The following is a 22,500-nucleotide window of genomic DNA, read 5'->3' as shown; positions in this document are numbered from 1 at the left end:
AATTATCTGGGGAGGAAGATGCTCAGCGCGTTGCAGCATCATTAGGCAAGAACAAAACGAGAGGAGCGTACGAGTAAGAGTTACGTAAAATGTGTGATGCAATCCAAGGCAGACAAAGGAAAGCAGCAGAGGGTCGTAAGATCCCATCACACGGAGCTCTACGCCTGGGTATTTTAAGCCTAGCCTTGACTATTTTCGTCCTGAAAAAGGAGACATTTATACTAAGACAACAAACAGATTTTGTGACATTGGAACTTCATTTGCAGGCGCCTTAAGCACCCTTGACTTTGTCTCTGATCTTTTTAGTGACTAGAAATGCTTCTGGAAAGAGGCCCGGGCAAGGAGGAGCGGAATCAGTTGAAGAGACGAAAATAGGAACAGAAAAATAAGAAAAATCCAGAGGGAGTTTTCAAAACTTGCCAGTATCCTTCCTACATAAAAAAAAAAAAAAAAAAAAAAAAAAAAGGAGAATCTAATAACTTCCTGGAATAGGATTACTGAGAAGAGAAGGCATCAGGTGGGCTTAACCTAACACTCATGCCGTGTTCCATCTCGTCACCGCTAATAAGGCCCGGCAGTGACGCATTGCAGGAAGCACGCTAAGAGAGGGAGCCGTGAGTGTACCAGGTATTACTGTTGAGGGTACCCAGCACCTGTGTTCCCAGTATTTGTTTTACTTTCATCTTCCTCTATCTCTCTCTCTCTTCCTCTCTCTCTCTCTCTCTCTCTCTCTCTCTCTCTCTCTCTCTCTCTCTCTCTCTCTCTCTCTCTCTCTCTCTCTCTCTCTCTCTCTCTCTCTCTCTCTCTCTCTCTCTCTGATGTGAGTTTTTAATAATCTTCCTTCCTATAAAAGTATAAGATGTTTCTTAATCAAAATGACATTTTCCATGTTCTAGTTTTCCCTTTCCCGCCTGTTGAATTAATTGATTAGTGCTCAGGGAACGAAGCTGAAGTTTATGATATATTGTATCTCATTAAATTCTTGGCCATGATGCGAGTTATTTGCGAAACAACGTATATTATTGATTTTTTTCGTCAGCTATTTTAACAGAATAACGGACTTACACGGATCTGAAGTAAAGGGTTGATGGATTGGGTGATATAATGAAGGAGTTTTGCAATTTGCTCACAAGACTCTCTGACGCGCAAAGAATAATGTGGTGAAAATAATGAGGGATCATCATTCACATCAAAGTATTTTATGATACAGATATGTTGCCCGGCTTGCCACACCAATGTTTATTTTCCATTACAGTCACATTTAAGCGAGAAACACTTGCTCGATAGACAACTGACGTACACGTTCATATTAATAGAACATACAATATAAACTTCGACATTCATAAGGGGACGATAACGAATGACTGAATGGTTGATTGGTGTTATAGTGCCGCGACAAGGAGGTCAGGTGTGGATAAGGAGAACAAGAAATGGCTGTCTTGTATATCAAAGCAAGGAGGATAGGAAGATATGACACCCTGCCAATGTCTCCTCCTGGCCAAACCTGCGTCTCTCCCTCTCCTTCTCGCTTGGCTTTCTGTGTGGGCGAGACTGTCCCCAATACGCTGGGGGGCCAGGACCTGCTGGCGCCTGTCTTCACGACCTTTTCTTTACAGCTGAGGTTACTAGAGCGAATTCCTGAAAACGTGCATCGCTGTTTTATGTTCCGGAAACATGTTATAGTTCTGATGGTGGTTGGATTTTGGACTTGTGTTCTTCCACGGTGTCTCTGATATTCACCTAATAGAGAACAAGTACGGTGCGTAAATCGAAGAGTCGTGACCTTGTAAACCGAAAGCTCCCTCGGCAGCAAGGTATAGGAAATGTATGTGACTTCCTTTCTTTCCTAACCATTGGGAAGGTTTTTTGTCCTGTTGTGAATCCATATGGGTTGATGAAAGATTAAATATTGCTGGCATCAAAATAAATACCGACTTTGACCGCTTCACGTCTCATCTCTTGTAAAGGACTTGTCAACCTAATTTCCTTTCACAAAACACCAGTGACATGACTGACAAGCAGCTAAGGATGGTTTATAGCGAATGTCTGAACTGCGTCACTCATTAGACTCTCAGACGCTGGCACTGGTAATAAGTTTATGATATCAGTATTACAAGCACACAGCTGTTGTTATGATAATCTCATCGCAGTCCAGTGGGCACAAGCTATGTGGTGGCCAGCGGGAAGGGAGTGCGAAATGGCGGATGGTTATCGTGGCGAATAGAAACAGTAACTGTCTAATTTAATGGCGTGATGGGAAGAGAAACAAGCAACTCAATTTCCTCTATAATCCAGGAGCTGATAAGTATCATAAACAAATTTGTAGACTTTTCATGCTCCTTATCTAGTACTCTTCCTCCTCTTCTTTTTTGTTTTTATCTTTTCTTCCTTTCTTATGCTAGTCCGTCGCGATTGACGTACATAGATGCAAGCTAAAGAAGCGTATACAGTTTATAATGATGCTGGTGATGAAACTGCATAATAGAAAGATAAAGTTGCACTTGGCCTGTCATGCTGTAGACAAAATCATCCACAATTTTTTTTTTTTTTTTTTCCGTGACAAACAGAGTAAAGGAATTACTTTTAATATTTAACAGGAAGTGGGACAACTTTCAATTTACCAGACTGCACTGTTATTTTGCCTGCGTCAGGAGGTGTGTGGAGGCTTCTTTGGTGGACGTAATACGTGTGGGGATAGGATGTGTCAACTTTAGGCAGAAAAATCCAATTTCGTCCAAAAATTTTACACTTTATTTAGCCTAAAGTAATTATTTACTATTTTTTTACAAGGTTTAGCGTTCCTTTTATTAACATAGAACTCTCTTAGAAAAAAATAATAATAATAATAGGCCACCGTCAGAGGCGCGTGTTTGGCAAGGCCGACCGTGGTTCTTTAAGAGTGGTTCGTGTGTAGTGGCAGGGAGGCGGTGGATTGGATGAGCATATGTGGCTCTGCTTGAAATGTGTGCCAATGTAAATAAGTTATAACGATTATGCTTGGATTGGACTTTGAAAATATTAGTAAGAGACTGCTGCAGAGCCGTAGACGTGACACAGAGATCTTTTATGAGTATGCGACTGTGTGGGACTTGACAAGGTTAGATACACGCATTTTATTGAGTTACTTTTTTGTATATTATTTACTTTGATGTGTGCTGCATGTGATTCTTTCAAGATGGAATATCGAACGGCGTGAATTATGAACTTCTTCAATAAAAACGATTACTAGTGGACCAGGGAAAGGGACAGATACGTGCACAAATTCCTGTCCCAAAATTTATTCAAATTCACCTTCTTTTTTTCAAAAAAGCTTCATGCAGCTTTGAATCTTTGATTTAAAGCATGACTCCCTGAATACAGCATTGGATCAGTGGATCGATCTTTTTCTATGGGAACAACCTAGCCAAGATGATGTAATCAAGGAGCAAACTGGAACAGATAATGTGATATTCCAGTAACATTGCTCGATTTCTTAGTGATAGCAAAAAAAAAAAAAATTCTCAGAAGCTATCTATAGCAATCCATACTGTAATTTAAGAGACTATTGTGTTTATTAACAAAATTTCGCCCGTTTACAGAGTGCCGCCCGTCAACATGGAGGACCAGCTCTTCGACATGTTCAAGGACGAGAGCGACAATACCGTCCACATGGGGAAGTTCCTGGCGGTAAGTCAACCACCATATCGTTGCAAGGATAAGCCCTGAAGAGTTGATTGTATACATGTAATACCTAAGTGCCCCGCTCACTGAACAGAACTTTCAGCAGGACTTACTGATGAAGCCTGAACTGTCATTGGTCGTATATATATATATATATATATATATATATATATATATATATATATATATATATATATATATATATATATATATATATATATATATATATATATATATATATATATATATATATATATATATATATTTTTTTTTTTTTTTTTTTTTTTTTTTTTTTCTTTTTTTCTTTTTTTTTTTTTTTTATTGTACGGTATTTATTCACTGTCGCTTGCAGTTACCCATGCATGATGTTATTTGCTACACTGCACATGCGTCAAGTTGTATATGGAGGTTGGTGTGCTTTAGCATCATATAAACACTTATAACTCAACTTTTAGCTATACATCATATTGTTGACACAGCTGTATATCAAAGGCAAGGATGTGTCCTACTAAAGTCATAAGTTGCTGCAAATTTGTACATACTTTGTATTAAACAGCCATGGGAGAGATGAGACACATCATTGCATGACATATGAGCACGTAGGTGCCAATGCCTGCTGTAAGTTGATGGTTCACAGTGCAGGGAGACACACTGTCCATCATCCCACTGTCATGACCCCCTCTGGTGCAGGCCTTGGCGGAGACTGGACTGAGGAAGACGGATCCTCGCCTGATGGAGCTGAGAAACAACCTGATGGAGGTGCACACCAGCATGGACGACCCACGCCATTCCCCGCCCTCTTCATCCGTGCTGGACAGGACAGCCTTCAAGAGGTGAGGCATTACTACTGGTCCTCATTAAGTCAATGGACACTGATAGTCCCACGAGGCAGTACAGCGAGTAGGATGTACTTTAAGGTCAAGAAAGAGGCACGTGGATCTAGGTATACGCTTGTACAGTTGTAAGACAGGACGCTGGATAGTGTTTCAAGATGAAGGTTGTCATAAACCACCATTAGGTGTAGAGGAGAAAAGTGTTCCAGTTTTTCAGCTTCTGGTGGGACTCAGGATTATAAAGTTAGCTTTAGTAGCACTTGTCGCAGTTTTGAATACATAAACACGAGTAAAAAAAGTAATCGGTTACAGGTTAGGGGTTTTGTTTATCATGTTAAGTAGCTGCTATACATGAACATGTATAACTTACATTTGTTCTTGTGTGGCTCTCAGTATATTACCTTTTCGTGGAATATACAGAAGACACGTGTTTGCAGTTACCACATGAAGTGCACATCACAGTCAAGTGTAACAACCATAGTACTGAACTATCACTACCAGCATATGTCATGTTGAGAGGACAGTTGTGAGAATTATTGAAAATACACTCTTAGTAGAATATTTACCCAAGCATAAGTTTTGACAGAAGATAGCAAGGTCATGTGAGTGGGCAGCAACCCAAAGTGTACCTGCCAACTAAGGCCTTGCCACACAAACCTGTAAATAGGGAAAGGTGCCAAACATGTGACAACAACATTTTGGTCATAGAGTTCATTACTTTCATACAGTTCTAAGAAACCCACATCATTGTCTATTTTAAGCTGAATAATCAAATAAATTTTTCATGAATGGACATCTCAATTTATATTTATTTATGGGAACAAGTATTTTCTGGATATCCTTTTGAAGGTTCAGTGAATCCATTGGAGTCATTCCCTTTCCTAGTTCAGTGTGTTTATTTCACTTATGCCTATCATTCTTGCATATTCTTAAGGACACCTTATTTGCAAGTATTTTTCTGGTACATTAAGGTTGCCACAGCAAGGCCAGATGTGACTGCCTATATAAAGATATATATATATATATATATATATATATATATATATATATATATATATATATATATATATATATATATATATATATATATATATATATATATATTAATGTGGGCAGTTTGATGGATTGTAAAGTTTTGTGAAAATTAAGACTAATATGAAAAGATTAAAATCGTGTACTAATGGTAAGCAAATAATCGTCAGGGACCTGAACTCTAGCAAATAGCAGTGCTAACTCTGCAGTGAGTCATCTAGTGTGTAATAAGTTTTTTAGGTATTTTCATAGTTTCAGCCTTAGTCACCTCCATGATAATTTACTTCCTTTGCATAGAATGAAGAATGAAGATTTAAGCCAAAACTTCATGTAGAAGGCTGTGGTATTAATAACATTACTAGATGAAGACAGAGGCAGTGCATGCTTCTGGATCACAGTGCGACAAGCATGAGTTCCTGTAGTGTGAGAGTGTGTGTGCAACAACGTGTACATATGCATGCCCAGTCTCCTGCTGTGGTTTAGTTCCATTAGGACTGAGTGCCCATATTAGCTTCAGAAATTTTAGAATGCATCTTTTTTTTTTAGAGAGAGAACACCATACAGGACTTCCTGCAATATATTTGTTCAAAATTTCAACTGTGGCATCCTCATATTTTTGCTTTTAGTAATGATACAGTTTAAATACTATCAGTTGTTTTATACCTAAATACTAACATTGCTTTAGTTCTAAAGCTTTGCATAACAGTGGCTTTAATACTCCTTTTGTTTATTATTCAGTTATTATTATTATTATTATTATTATTATTATTATTATTATTATTATTATTATTATTATTACTATCATCATCATCATCATCATTTATTTTCATTCATTTATATATTTTCTTATACTATTAAATACCATATGATTTTCATTCTCATGCATTTTATTTAACACTGGCCTTCTCTGAGGATGGGCCAACCCAGGTTAAGAGTGGTAGGGAGGAATTGAGTGTTAGGAATCTCATGGATTGATTTGTCAGGTTATAATGATTACATTCCTGTCTCCTTGTTCACTATGACCACTGAATTTTTTTCTTTTTTTTAAATTAGCAATTACTCTAAGCTAAATGTGCAGTAAGATATTAATTTGTAATTCACTTTTGCAAACAGTCACTATTATTATTTTGGTATACCTAATTTAAATGAGAGAATGCTTATGTATTAGCATCTGTCAACATTAATCAGATTTTGTATGTAATCAAAATTATGATATGGAAAACCTGTTTTTCATTTTTATTTTGGGAAACAGTTATGTTGTACATACATGACCTGACAACAGTTATCATACAGTATAATAAGTTTGTAAGTTAAAATCTTTAGTTACAATTTTTGTAAGGAAAAACAAAAGCTTCATGTGTGTGTTTGTGTGTGTATAAGAGTGGCAGAGAAGGGCTTGTGCAACGGTGGTCTAAAATGTCAGATTGTGTTGTGACAAACAGAGATCGGCACAGTCGTTCCCAGAGTCCCTCAGTGAATGGATCACCTCGACGCTCAGTCCCCATCATCTCACCGACCTCAAGATGGCTCGACAGACAACAGTTCAAGAAGTATGCACTAGACTGCCAACAGGGGTCTCACTTTGGCACCTGCAATGCTTGTTTCCATACACTTGCTGCATGAGACTTTTTAGCAGCAGCATACACAACATATTTAGTAGAATTGAGGATAGTTTAATCAAGACATTTGAAACAGCTACACAGGACACCATACTTCCATGTACTGGAACTGGAAAGTTTTGTAACAACCTGATAAAATTTAAAGTGCATAGCTAGCCCCATCTATTGAGAAATACCACTGTCTCATTCATTCATGCAAGCCAGAAGCTTCAAATAAATGAAGTATATTTGCATGTCTGAGGCATTAGGAATATCATGTATGAACATTTTAGATGTAAATTCAACTTACTATTCAAATTCAAATTCAAATGACACTAACTCACAGTTTAGGCAATATTTGCTGCTTGTACTAATTATTACAGTACCTCCTGTCTCTACCTTATGTTTGATCTGCTTGGCTTATTCTATGGCATTAACTACTGTGTACAGTTAAAATGCTTCCCAGCTTCACAATGCTTAATCAACTCTAGATTTTGCTCCATGGATCTCATAATAAAATAAAACTGTAGAAGGTTATGGTATATAGAACACTAATCATAAAAACATTTATGTATATTTGGCAATCTACTTGAAGGATCATTTCAATAGAGACAAAATGTAATTAAGACTTCAGATATTACTATGTTTTCACTGTCATTTCATCTACATAATAAACTTACATTCACTGTGAAGGAGCTAGAGGAGACAAGGCTTCCACATAAACAAATTCACACTCAGAGTGACACCCACAAACATTTTCTCATTTCTTAACATCTAGGCCTCAGGGAAGGAGAGGACCAATGCTCAGTGATCACATTGGGATCTAACAGCAGAGCTGGAACTGCTGCACCAACTCCTTTTCTTACACCTGACCAGATGAGATGATATGTAGGAGAACTTTCTGTTAAGGCTTCTAAGTCTATGTCAGTGCTTGTACAGTATAGTCAAGTCACAGCTGTTCTCATCACATATCATACAAAACATATGTAGAAGAAATACATACTAGGATATTCAAAATAAAATAGAATAGTAAATTATTCAAATACAGGAAAGTTAGTGTTATATTTGAAGAGTAACTGATATTATAATTAAAGGTTAAGTATGGGGGCCTTAAAGAAGAAAGTGAAAATGCACATAGTTTGAGGGATCATTGTAAAAATATTGTAAGTAAATTACATCATGTTTGGATTAGAAGGAGTTCAAAAATTAGCGGATGAGGAATACATTTAAGTTGTACCTTTAGGTAGCCTCAGAGAGGTCACAAAACTAAAAACTGAAGAGGAAAGGCAGCAGGTACACCTGAGAGGTGCAAATATTTGGTAATTCTAGGTTTGTCATTCATAGATCTGAAATTGTAAATGGGAGGGAATTTTTGCATCATTAGAAAGACTTTCAAGGCAAAGATAAGGGGCATGTAGTAAATAATATATTACCTTAGGTCACTTTTCCTAATTATGTGACTTCTAATTATACAACTGGGCTGAAATATCATCCTGTCAAATACATTGGCTAATAATTAGTTAACCTTATATTGAGAAATTGGTTACAGATTATTTCCTTGTGATTACTGATAACTTGAATCTAGAACGTTAGAAATAAGTGTAGACAAAACCAAGGTGGCCAGAAAAATGGACAGTGGTCCATTATCAAGTAGTTTTTTTTTTTTTTTTTTTTTTTTTTTTTTTTTTTTTTTTTTGTGTGTGTGTGTGTGTGTGTGTGTGTGTGTGTGTGTGTGTGTGTGTGTGTGTGTGTGTGTTGAATGAAGGAGTAGTTTGGTGGTAGTCTTATCTTGTGCTGCGTTTAGCAAGTGGGTGCATAAAAGGTGCAGCTCTGTGGAGTTTAGTTTGAGTAGTGTATCTGTGTAGCAAGTGTTGGGAGTGCAGGGAACAGGAAGAGGATTATATTGTTTTTGTGAGTGGGAAGCTTTTCTCTTTATATAATTAGTAGACTGTATGCTTTATATGTGAGAAGTGAAGTGTGGTACAGTATGATAATGAAGCCTGTGTTGTTAAAGAAGATACAAAGAAGGGAAAATGGTGGGTTTTGGAATGAGCCTCATGGATGTGTACTGCTACTGCTTTGAGAGGTGACTCTTCAAAATTTGAATTGAGAAGACTTGATTCATCAATGGGACGATATTGATGGAAAAATTGTGTTGGTTTGGCCATGAGGAGAAAGAAGATAGGAATGACTGTGAAGTTTGCTCAGTAATTTGAGACAAGAGACAAAATTTTGTTTATAATATTTAACCAAGGGATAAAAAGAATATAAATAAGAATGAGATTTTGAAGAGAGAACTGAAAACAAGACAACCAAATTGTACATAATGATGCATCATGGCAAGTTACCATTAGATGACAGAGGCAGATCCATGTAGTGTTAAGCTTTAATATAGAATCCATCTTTCAGAGTGCTGATGAGAATGATGGTGTACTTCCCTAGGTTTTCCTCATTTACAACACATTATCATTGACCAATGCTTCACACCATCTCCTTAAGAATTCTCCCTCATTAATACTTCATCAATAAACTACATAGGTCAGCATTAGGCTTTGTTGTTTGTTATTTTATCAGTTGCATGCATTGTTATGTTTTCTCCACAAAGGATCTGTGCTGTGTGCTTTTCTACAAAAGCTTGTAAAAGTTTCTACCTTTTTGCTGTTTCATGAGTTAGGAAACTGAATACAGCAGCATAAAATATAGTAACATGAAAACAACTTTTATATATATATATATATATATATATATATATATATATATATATATATATATATATATATATATATATATATATATATATATATATATATATATATATATATATATATAGACACACACACACACACACACACACACACATACACACACACACACTGGAACCTCGGTTTTCAAACTTAATTCATTCCTGAATGCCATTTGAAATTCAAAATGTTAAAAAACTGAAACTTTTCCCATAGCAATCATTGTAAAATTGATTAATCTGTTCTCAGACATATGTCCACCATGTCTTAGCGGGTAATGATCGACACTCCCACTGCTAAGATGGCCACGCTGCAACATCTCCAGCATAGAATTTTTTTTATCCAGAAACAATATGTTGAATGAACTTAGTGACAGAACTCTTCAAAAGATATTGTTTAGACCATGCAGGCATTCTCTTTGTCACTAATTAAGTGAGGGAAACTATAGAGTGACACAGAGAGGACCAACCCACTCACTTGCTGCTGGGAAAAGCTACTGGGAAAATGCAGTTGTGGCGGTGTGGGTCATAGAGAGAGCCACAAGAGGCTCAGAATTACTCCTGAGTGTTTGTTTACATCAGGGTTCTTCAACTTCTTCAATGGGATCACATTTAACTTATTTCAAAAAATGAATTAATGTCTTACCCTCTGTGTCCCTCTTCCAAATATATACAAGTAAAAATTAAGGAAATATTTGTAGAAAATACAAATTAGTAATAAATGGCACCTTTTGCTACTTCATGTAGTATTTGAAATCAAATAACTTCGTTCAGAAACTGAATTTTGGTACAGCAACTAAAGCAATTATGAGTTTAATTTATTGTTAAAAAACTGAGTAGTTTAGAATGAGAGATGTTCGACAACTGAGGTTCTACTGTGTGTGTGTGTGTGTGTGTGTGTGTCTATGTGTATATATATATATATATATATATATATATATATATATATATATATATATATATATATATATATATATATATATATATATATATATATATAATTGAAGAAATGTAGAAAGATGAATTTGCTTATAGAAACATGAAAGTTTGGAATAAACTACACAAGAAGGAAATACAGCATAGATTGTGCATCAGTTCAGTGACAGAAGACAACCAGCCAAAACACACACACACACACACACACACACACACACACACAAAAAAAAAAAAAAAAGATGGAAAGTTACTTAAAATGAAGAGAAATAAGAATGGTAATAAAAGAATATGTAAAATCGAATTGGAGAAAAGTAGATAGTGGAGTACCACAAGGATCAGTGTTGGCACCAGTACTTTTCTGGTCAACATAAATGATATTCCTGAAGGAGTAAAGAGTTAAATGAGTTTGTTTGCTGATGATGCAAAATTACAAAGACATAAGAAACAACAAAGACTAAAATTCTACTAGAAGACTTGAATAAAATCTGGGAGTGGAGTAAAAAATGGAAGATGGAATTTAATGTGAAAAAAATTTTATGTAATGGAAATGGAAAAAGTGACATATAAGATGAACATATAAAGTGGAAAATGAAGAAATAATAAAAGTACAAGAAGAGAAAGATCTGGGAGTGATAATACAGGATAGTCAATAGTCAGAGAAACATGTAGAAAAGATATTCAGAGATACATATAAAATGGTGAGAAATAATGGAACAGCATTCCACTACATGGATAAAGATATGATGAGAAAGATAATTACCACCATGATTAGACCAAAGCTGGAATATGCTGAATCAGTGTGGTCTCTCCACAAGAAGAAACATGTCATAAAACTAGAAAGGATACAAAGGATGGCAATAAAGATGGTCCGAGAACTGGAAGAATTAACATATGAAGACAGGTTAAAGGAAATGAACCTGCCAACATTGGAATAAAGAAGAGAAAGGGGAGACTAAATACTGATTTATAAATTTTGGAATAGAATGGAAGAAATTGATAATGAGAAACTACTGCTAAGAGAAGTAGAAAATACCTGATACACACAAGGCCACAGCAAAAAACTAAGAAAAGGAAGATGCTTGAATAACATAAAGAAATATAGTTTCCCACAGAAAAATATAGAAGTTTGGAACAAGCTAAAGATGTATTATTGGCAACAAGTGTGCACAGCTTTAAGGAAAAATTGGACACGTGTAGATATGGAGACAGGACCACACGAGTGTAGCTCAGGCCCTGTAAATTACAGCTAGGTAAATACACACACACACACACACACACACACACACACACACACACACACACAAAAGCAGGATTGCTAGATGCTAGGTCTTGGTGTGACTTGAGATCATATTCATTCTTTGCCATGTGAATGGGGACTACTACATGGAAGGTGACCTGGGATGACATACTGGCCAGAGACATGAAATCTGGGCCTCAGTTGTGAGCTGAGTGTGCTAACCACTGTGCTACTAATCTTTATTATGTGTATGTATGTGAGATAACCTATAAAGCTCAGTATATTTCTTTTATTAATTTAGTGAAGCACTGAATGTGAAATTTTGTATTTTTTTTTTTTTATGGAAATTTTCCAATAGCCACTAATAATTATATATATATGACATACAGGAATATGCAGAGAGAATAAAGCTAGAAGAGTTTACTTACGGGAGAGGAATTCTCATTGATGATGACTCATTCACTTATTTGCAACATCAAGGCATTTTCTTTGGCTCCACAATGGAATAGTAGACTGACAACATTTAGGAAGTCTATCAGTAGTGGATGGAAAAGCTAAGGTGTTTATTAATTCTCTCTGATCTTGTGGTCAGGCAAAGGAGATTCATCATTGATAAAATATAAAATCAAATTTACCCATACTACCATAAACCTTCACTGTGTTATGACAGTCATAAGACACACACTGATTGAGATAAGACAAATATTTGACAAAGCTATGAGTTGTATAATATAATGACAACTAGAGTGGGTGTATGTGTGCATGTTTGCAGGGATCACACTGATCTTGTCTCATTTTATACCCTCACATTGAGAGCTTAAAGCTCATATACCTAGTTTGATTTTTGTGTGAGGGTGTGACCTTTATCTCTGCAAAGTACCTTTTTAATTAAGGAGGACAATATCTTCACTCATCCGTTACAACCTTTGCTTCCTGGCAGAGCATGAACCTCAGACTGCCAAGTTCTAGTGACCAGGACTACAAAATTTGATCTTGGGATATGACAGTCATTATGGTTCCAACATATAAGGCACTTTCCTTCTCTTTTTTTGGTCTCATGGATTTATCTTGTCCTCAGATCCATTTCTCAGTGTTTCTACAAATGACCCGAGGGGACATTACATTCGTGGCAATATTAGGGTGAACGCACAGTGAAAACAGGCTTTCTGACCCAAGCAGTTTTAAAGGTTGGTAGAGATGCACAGCGGATGCAGATGACCGGAGTCACCCCATCCAGGTCATCTGTCAGTTGTGTCCACCAAACTGAAAAGCAAAGATGTCAACCTTAATTGATGATGAGGTAATTGTACTTGACAGCCTTCACATAGAAATTAAAAGGAAAAAAGAACAAGACATGAAATCAAGTGCATACAGTATGAGTATAAGAGAGAAAAATTTGGTAAATATCACCATCTTTTTAATCACCATACTTGACCTTCACAATCAAATTCCTTGCTAATTTCAGGCCACAATTTAGCAATTACATGTTTGTTAGCATGTTTCTTGTACCTTTTATCTCACACTGGTCTTTTAAATATTTTCATGATTAAGAGTTCCTCATCCACCTTCATATTTGCCAGAAAAGATTAGCTGCAAGAATTATTTTAAGAGAGAAAATAAGTTTGTGCTGGCTACAGCTGTCAGCACACTCAAGCCAATTTTTACTCTGTGGATATACATTTCTTTTATATGGCTTATTCTTTGTGGTGGCTTAGAATGTGTAACCCACTCAAAAACCTGCTTTCTCTGTGTTCTCCCTTAAAGATCCTTATTAAGTAATATAGCTACATACACATGGAGTAATGACGTAACATGTTTCCGTTTACCTGATTTGTGTGGGCACCTCCTCATGCTCTTTCTGAAGAAACTTGGCCAAAATGAAAATGGGGGTGTACAGTAATGTGTTCATACTATAAGGAGAACTGAATCACCAGAATTTATCTAAATGGAGGAAGGAGAGCCCCAGTGGAACATTACAGATGACAGGCAAGGATGTTACTATAGTGAACTAAGAAGCAATTGGTGTGGTGTGATGTGATTGTGTGTGTGTGTGTGTGTGTGTGTGTGTATTTACCTAGTTGTATTGTACAGGGCACAAGCCAAAGCTCATTTTATCCTGTCTCCATAACCATATTTATCTAGTTTATCTTTAAACATGTGTACTCAGTTTGCCACAACCACCTCTTCCTTCAAATCATTCCAGACTTCAATAGTACTATACAGGAAACTGTATTTCTTGATGCTGCTTGAACATCCACTCTTCCTTATTTTCTTTCCATGCCCACTCATTTGTCTCTCTCCCTCCTCCATCTGTGGTACCAAGTCATTTTTGTCTATTCTTTCTATATTGTTTACTAAATTGTACATTGTTATGAGGTCTCCTCTTTTTCTTCTCTTGTAGTGTTGGTAAACCCATCTGTTCAAGTTTTTCTTCATAGCTTAAGTCTTTCAATTCTGATACCAGCTTCATCACTATCCTCCGTATTCTTTCCAGTTTCCATATATCTTTTTTTCTATGTGGAGCCCAAACTGGTGCCACGTATTCCAGTTTAGGAGTGTGTGTGTGTGTGTGTGTGTGTGTGTGTGTGTGTGTGTGTGTGTGTGTGTGTGTGTGTGTGTGTGTGTGTGTGTGTGTGTGATTTCAGAATAAGGATTTTCATAGTTTATACATCATGTTATGAAATAGTGAGCAAGATAACAAAGGTATTCATATGGTTCATTTTATTAACTTCAGACTGTTCGGTACATATCTATTATTATTATACTGGAAGACCGGTGACTACTGTAAGGTTTGTTTTCATAAAATGCTCTTCTTGTAGTATTGTACCTCAGTGAACTTGTAATACTGGATTTTCTCAAATCCTATGTCATATTTTAGAGCAGTTTTATTAAGCACACTAAAAAGAAATATCAGCTATTTTGGAACACTTATGTAAGTTACAACAGTATTAAAGATCTTTTCTTTCCATTATATTGTCCCTTTTTTTACATATCTTGTGTCTCTTATTCTTGTTAAAATAGCCAAATTGTGTATTCACTCCTGCATAAGATCCTGCTTTATATTGCATGCACAGAACATGTTTCCCTGACATGATGATCAACCCTTCCAAGATGCTTTGCATCTTTAAATACATTATTTAGTTTATTGTGGATGATGAGACCTGTATGTAGTTTTGTAATCCTAGGTGGTGCATGCACAGGTTTGCTTTTGGGCTCTGTGCTGAGATGGTTGCCCAAAAGTAGTTATTCTTTTTACATGTTATCAGATTTTAAAGATTTGGGTGATAGAGTAGCACAGACCATGACATAAGTGTCTTGATATCTTAGTACATGCTACTAACTTTTTATCTCTTCCCTGTTAATTTATGTCAGATATATTAGATGAAATTTGATGTCTACTTGAAAAATTCATGTGATCTATCTAAATTTTCAATTGGAATTCAAGCATTTTTCTGTATTGTATGCATTGAGTTTCACATGTCAAGAAAATAATGCCTATTCTTGATATTGCATGTTAATCTCGCTCTCTTACACACACACACACACACACACACACACACACACACACACACACACACACACACACACACACACACACACACACACACACACACACACACACACACACACACACACACACACACACACACACACACACACACACACACACACACACACACACATGCACACACACACACACATGCACACACACACACTGTGTGTTTAAATTTACTGATGAGATATCAAACACCACATAGGACTCAGTCCCTACTCATTTTAGCAGATGATGATTATTCAACCATAGTAGCACAGTACTTCCAAGCTTTGTGTTTTCCACACACAGCCAGATGATGAAAAACTACAGGTCTTGGATCTGTTATATTTGAAAGACAGTGAACCACTCATTAATACTTGGAAGAGGCAATTACTAAAAGACAGTGACATAAGAGATGAGAAAAATGTGTCATATATCAAGATGAATCAGAGTAAAATAACATGAACTGCTACAAACGTCATTACTTGAACCGATCTAAGATAATTAAGAGATCCTTGTACAGGCCCAAGATAAAATTAATTTGTTTGCATGTGGCATTCAGTATCCCAAGGTGGAGGTTTGCTGTGGCTAATTTTTTAATAACACCTGTTTTATTATATTTACAAAAAAGAATAAGTGTATTCTAGGTGCACTGACAGCCTCATGATAAATTCTTTCTCTCTCTCTCTCTCTCTCTCTCTCTCTCTCTCTCTCTCTCTCTCTCTCTCTCTCTCTCTCTCTCTCTCTCTCTCTCTCTCTCTCTCTCTCTCTCTCCATATATATATATATATATATATATATATATATATATATATATATATATATATATATATATATATATATATATATATACTCATTAATTAATGTTTATGTGTATTCATATATGCACATATGTGGATAGACAGGTAGATAAATACATTAAGACAAGTTAAATTGTGTTAGATATATAATTTTTCTAATATTACTGATAATTTTTCTTCAGCAAGGTGGATTATAATTTATTTTTTATCAGTTATGCATTAAGAACAACAAGAAATTTAGCATAGTTCAGAATTACTTAACAAATTTTCTCCCACACAGCATACTTATTCCATAGAATATAAATATACCACTCTTTCAATTTCCTGCCAGAGTGATACAGGACAACATTGTGCTCATATCTCGGGCACTCAGGCACCAGTTTGTCATTCCTGAGTGGCATGAGTTCACACAGTACATTGAAGAGTTCTACTGGTCAGCCAAGACCCTCACAGGGGGCAAGGTGGAGTATATAATCATGATATGTCACTTCATGTGTAGCTCATAGTGATGACTAGAAAACTTTTCTTCTGTAATATTTGTGGTGAAAGATTTGTAACATTAGAATATTTCTTAAAAAGAAACAAGATTAATTTTTCTGCATCTAGTTCAAATATTTTTGTATAACAGCAGCAATCTTCTTAAGCATTAACAACTTTTATTTTATATAGATGCTTTACATTAATTTAGAAAGGAATGTTACCAACCATTAACAATTTTTCAATCTAATATCTTTGTTTTGTCTAGATGCTTTACATTGATTTTAGAAAAGAATGTTATGTATATGTTTGTCTGAGTGATGCATTTATGAGTGGCATGTTCTCATGGTGATATATCATGATACTAAAGTCACTCCAGATGTCATCAAGCGGAGCAAGCATTCACCTCCCTGTATTTTTCTCAGGTTGCTTCATACATTCCCCAGCTTGCCAGGTTCCACCCTGATCTATGGGGTGTGTCCGTGTGTACCGTGGATGGGCAGCGATATGATATAGGAGACACAAACATCAATTTCACCATGCAGTCATGCAGGTGTGTACTTCAGTTTCACTTGTGCACTTTTATGAATTTATGCATACTTATGTACCTAATTTTACAAAGTACTCCAGTGTTAACATGCCTATGTATGTATGTATTTGCATTGCTATATCATTTACAGATATTGTGAAATACTTATAAAGAATATATCTATATCTTGTAATGCATGTATAAGAGTAGAAAAATTCATTTAGAGGACTTGGAAAGTTTTAGAAAAGGTCAAAATTTGTTACCTTTACTAACATGTACTAGTTGTGAATCAGAAAACCAATGAAGGACACTTGTCAAGAATAAGAACAGTATAGATACCACCCTCAAAATGGCTGTGGGATTAAGAAGAATGGTTGAGATGGAAGAATGAGTGTTGAGGAAATGGTGAGGTGGGGGTAGCATAGTGGCATGTGGCATAGTGGCATGGATAAAGAAAGACTACTTCATAAAGTATTCAAGGAAGATTATTTTATGAAATAATTAGAGATGAAGTATGAATGATGTGCAGTTGAGAAAGACATTTTTTTGATGTGGAAAAGGATAATGAAATAACAGTGTGGGGAAGAAGAGTTAAAGTGCACCACAAATTAAAATGTCATGAATGGGCAAGGCATTCAGTGGATTATTCTTAAATACCACTCATGTAGAGGTCTCCCAACAGCACAGCAAGCTCATGTAAGACATTTGTATTTTATAGATTGTATGACTACAAAGTGTCCTGTTATAGCATGTAAAAGTTTTCAAGTGTGCTAATATATGATTATAATGTTTACTTTGCCTTTTTTGCATATTCTGGTGACCTCAGCAAGCCAATAACATATGCCATTGCTCTCAATGAATTAGGAAATGAAACTGTTCACAAGTACGTTGGCACAGAGCCCAGTGGACGCATGTTTAACGCCATTGTGCTGGACTATAACGGTGAGTGCTGTGGAATTCTGGTTGAACAATAACAATTAGGCCCATTTCACTCAGTTATGATAGAGCCATCTCACTCAAGTGGGCTTTTTTTTCTTCAAAAATTTTGTTGCCCCTTGCCAGTGGCCATCTTACATTAAAAGAAAGTCCTAACAGAGTTAATGATTTACAATTAAGGTAATTTTGCACATGTTGAGATAACATATTTTGTAGGTCTCCATAATTTTTGACTAAGCCATCTGATTGAGTAATAAAGGGGTGCTAAAAATAAACTTATATAGAATAAGACTACTCTAAAACTACTTTGATTTTTGAACAGGGAAATATGCTATACAAATAGTACTTTATCACAGTAATATTTTGATAAAACGGAGTATGAAAGCAATATGCTAATAATACACTAACCTTAGTTACCTGCTCCATAATTTATATGGAAAATCAGAAGAGAGATCACTTTTGAAGATAACCAAAGCTTTATTACACATCATACTGACTTAGCAAAATTTCATTAAATATTGTCTTATGTTTTGCCTTCCTTCCACCTCAGACAAGCCTCACAACCCCTTAGTGAATGCAGGATCAATCATCATTAACAGTCTGCTATACTGTCTAGTCAAGCCTGAAATGTCTTCCTCTGAAAAATTTGACTTCGTTCAAAGTTACATGAAGGTATTTATCATGCTAGTACAGGTTTGTAAACTTACTTGAAATTTAGTAGAATTTACTGTTCAGAATACATGGGAAGAATTTGATCATTGACCTCCAATATGTCATATTTGTGTATGTATGAATGACTCCTCCCTAGTTGCATGTCCAGTGAATAATGAAACCCATGCACCCAGTGACCAGCTTGAGAGTTCTATGCTGAGTTCTGTCAACATCAACACACTATTTCATTGTCAACACATTAGTTCAGAGATTTCCACCAAATGATGTACTCTGTGTCATAACTGGTGCATCAGTACAAGTGATTATTAGACAACATTGACTCCTCCATGAGTGAAAGGATATTGCTTGTTGGAAGTAAAGGCAAGGTTAGCCATTTTGAGGCCCTAAATGTGATTGTAGGCCAGACATGTGGAATTATAATGTGAAAAACTTTTCATAATGAGGTAAAAATGTATTACTAGTGATTAACAGAAGCAAGGAAGACTGACCTTCCAAGTCTCAAGAAAATTTGTTGAAACGTCCTTGGGGACCACAATGCACTGATATCACCCCACTAAAGTTCATGGTGTCAGTATATTATTCTTTAATATTCTTGACACAGATGGATGAAAGCAGAACTTTTAAGCATCCACCTTTTATGATTACTATTTGCAATATTTTATGTGCAGATATGACTTTCATGCCAACTTGAATACTTAGTATTATCACATATCCATATTTGCTGTAATGATCCCAACATTGTCTCCGGTTAGCCTTGTGTACATAAATGCCTATGCTGCTTCCCATGTAACCACATCACTGGTTGGGCACGAGGAGTTGTGGGAAGAGAATAGAGGACACCATTGACAAAATTGTTAACAGTGCCGATGTGGTAGAGGCGTAGCTTGTAGTGTCACGCATGCGCCATTAAGAGAGGCAGCGAGGACCTATATCGTATTGTATATCTGTGGCGTATCGGAAAAAAATAATAATAAAATAAGTAAATAAATAAAAACTTATTGATTATTTTGCACATAATCAGTATATGATCAGCTTTCATCGCAGTTGGGTGACGGTGCTAGTGGTGTTTCTAAGAGGCGGAGGTGGATGTCAGGCTGTATTACCGTGGCTTGTGGTGGCTACTACAGGAAAACCATGCTTCACTTTATATGGATTATTTTCTTAAGCACTTCATTGCCTTGTCACCACTACTTTCAACAGGCTCTTATGGGAGTTAAAGGGTTTCTAGTGGCGTTTCCGTGATTCTAATGATATATTAATAATGATTACATTATCGATAGGAAAAACACCCATGAGAACCCGGCTAATCATCTGCGTGGTCTTTGAAGCAGTCGTAACGAGAGAATAGTGTTAAAGAATGCAGCCCTATGTCATGCTGTACACTTCAGTTATAACCATTTTTGCCTTTATTTTTATTTATTTTTTTTACATTTATCTGTAAGCAAGCGTGTTTTGTGAATGTTTTTAGCGCCACGTATTTGTGTGTGGTGATAACCCACCGCCTTTGTTTTGCTGCAGCGTCTCGCCGGTGGGGAGAACGTGGGCTTCAGTAACGGCACCTTTTTGTCGGAGCGAGAGAACGCCGACAGGAATTACTCCCTGGGCTACTACATGCGGGAGAACAAGTGCTTCCCCGACAAGTGTGATCTCATGTCCTCCCTCGACCTCTACTTCCAGGTAAGTGACGTGGCATTGTTGTCATTCTAGAGTAGCGGTGGCCAAGTGACGCGTGTTCACTCACTGCAAGGTAGCGAACTAGGCAGGGTGAGCTTCACGCTGGGTCCGGCAAACCTTCCCATAGCAATGGGATATTTCAAGAAAGTTTTCTGTTTATCCTACCTTGTTTTACCTTTCCTGGCTTGCTCCTCTGGCACTCTCAATGTGAAGCCATTATCTGCCGGGCGCTAGATGCAGAGATATGTTTAGCTGGGGTGGCCTGAAATAGACGGGCAGCGGACATGAGTGGATAATCTTAATCTAGTGGACTCTTAGTTACTGCTGATAATGATGATGACTTTCTTAGTTATCTTCTGTTGTTTGCGTGTAATATCAAACATATATTCTGTTAAGTTGAATGAGCTGTTACCGCCTCGTGTGATCATTGTCTCTCGTGGCTCTTTCTCGTATGTTAGGTGGTGATTCAGCCATCTATACAGTCAAAACATTAATTTGTTTGTTAGTACGTGCTTCAAATGTCATATTCCCATCTGCTTCCATCGCCGCCTCAAGACAGAGAAATACAAAAAAAAAAATGTTAATTGTTGAAATGCATGCGTTTTAATTGCGATAAACATCAAGGGGAGGAAAATAGATGTGTTTACATAGTTTACCTTTCACGCGAATCACGAGGGAAGCAGTGCAAGCTGTTCCGACGAGAGAGAGAGAGAGAGAGAGAGAGAGAGAGAGAGAGAGAATCGTATCGTATCGTATCGTATCATATTGCTAGAGATGATCATATCATTGGGGGAGTTTAATCTACGCATTATTTCTAGACTACATGGAGGAGTCTCACGGGGCGGGTGTTCGAACAGTTGCTTAACCCAAACTCTCCATTAGATCCAAAATCATTATAGGTGACACTGAACACTTCTGTTAGATGCCACTTGTGTCTGAAGGATCAGTGAAGATAATTATGTACTTTGTGTTTTCCTTACGTTTTGCTTCAGAGTAAGTAATAGTAACTACTACTACAGCAAGCGCCACCACCACCACCGCAACAACAACGAAAACAAAACAACAACTACTACTATTACTACTACCACCACCATCACGACCGCTATTTTACAACTACTATTACCATTACTATCACTCCTATTTTACTACTATAACTCCTACTTTACTACTACTACTACTACTACTACTACCACCACCACCACTACCACCACTACTGCTGCTGCTGCTGCTGCTGCTGCTGCTGCTGCTGCTGCTGCTACTACTACTACTACTACTACTACTACTACTACTGTTGCTATTACTACAACTGTTGTTGCTGCTGCTGCTCCTGCTGCTCCTGCTGCTGCTACTACTACTACTACTACTACTACTACTACTACTACTTCTAAAACCACTTTTACTGCTACTGCTACTACTATTATTACTACCACCACCACCAGCACCACCACCACCACCACCACCACCATCACCACTACCGTTACCGCTAATAATGAAATATAATGCTGATGATGCTAATAATAATAATAATAATAATAATAATAATAATAATAATAATAATAATAGATGTTTATGAGATGTTTTCTATATATTTCTGGCGGCAACGTACGTACAACACCCTGACCTTCATATATCGTTTGGTGTTTATTTTTACCATTGAGCAGTAGAGAGGCTCGGGGCGTGGCGTGGTGCGGTGGTCGCTTCCTGGATGTCTGCTGCCTTGCCTAACTCACTCTGCCTGTCCTCACTTTCATTATAATTGCTTGCCCACCAGTCTGCGCATTTTTTTTTTTCTCTCTCTCTCTCTCTTTCTCGCTCTTAACTACGTAAGGTATTTCAAGATT

General features: G+C 36.7%; 1 protein-coding gene across 5 annotated transcripts in view; it reads left to right on the top strand.

The window, feature by feature from the left end:
• LOC135105898 (glutaminase liver isoform, mitochondrial-like) overlaps nt 1–22,500 on the top strand; it is a 94,185-nt gene that overhangs the window by 23,972 nt on the left and 47,713 nt on the right. For 2 of the 5 annotated variants that reach the window (XM_064014551.1, XM_064014556.1), the window contains exons 3-10: nt 3,579–3,666; nt 4,351–4,493; nt 6,968–7,075; nt 16,703–16,832; nt 17,274–17,401; nt 18,204–18,319; nt 18,864–18,985; nt 20,504–20,662. In XM_064014551.1, the coding sequence (XP_063870621.1) occupies nt 3,579–3,666; nt 4,351–4,493; nt 6,968–7,075; nt 16,703–16,832; nt 17,274–17,401; nt 18,204–18,319; nt 18,864–18,985; nt 20,504–20,662 (994 nt within the window). Of the gene's footprint in view, nt 1–2,944; nt 3,098–3,578; nt 3,667–4,350; nt 4,494–6,967; nt 7,076–16,702; nt 16,833–17,273; nt 17,402–18,203; nt 18,320–18,863; nt 18,986–20,503; nt 20,663–22,500 lie in introns of those variants that run through there. The other 3 variants (XM_064014555.1, XM_064014552.1, XM_064014553.1) reach the window with 3 other exon arrangements.

The sequence above is a fragment of the Scylla paramamosain genome, chromosome 12, assembly GCF_035594125.1.
Source record: "Scylla paramamosain isolate STU-SP2022 chromosome 12, ASM3559412v1, whole genome shotgun sequence".
Classification (NCBI taxonomy): domain Eukaryota; kingdom Metazoa; phylum Arthropoda; class Malacostraca; order Decapoda; family Portunidae; genus Scylla; species Scylla paramamosain.
The sequence above is the reverse complement of the archived record's forward strand: the minus strand, read 5'-3'. Positions and strand labels throughout refer to the sequence as shown.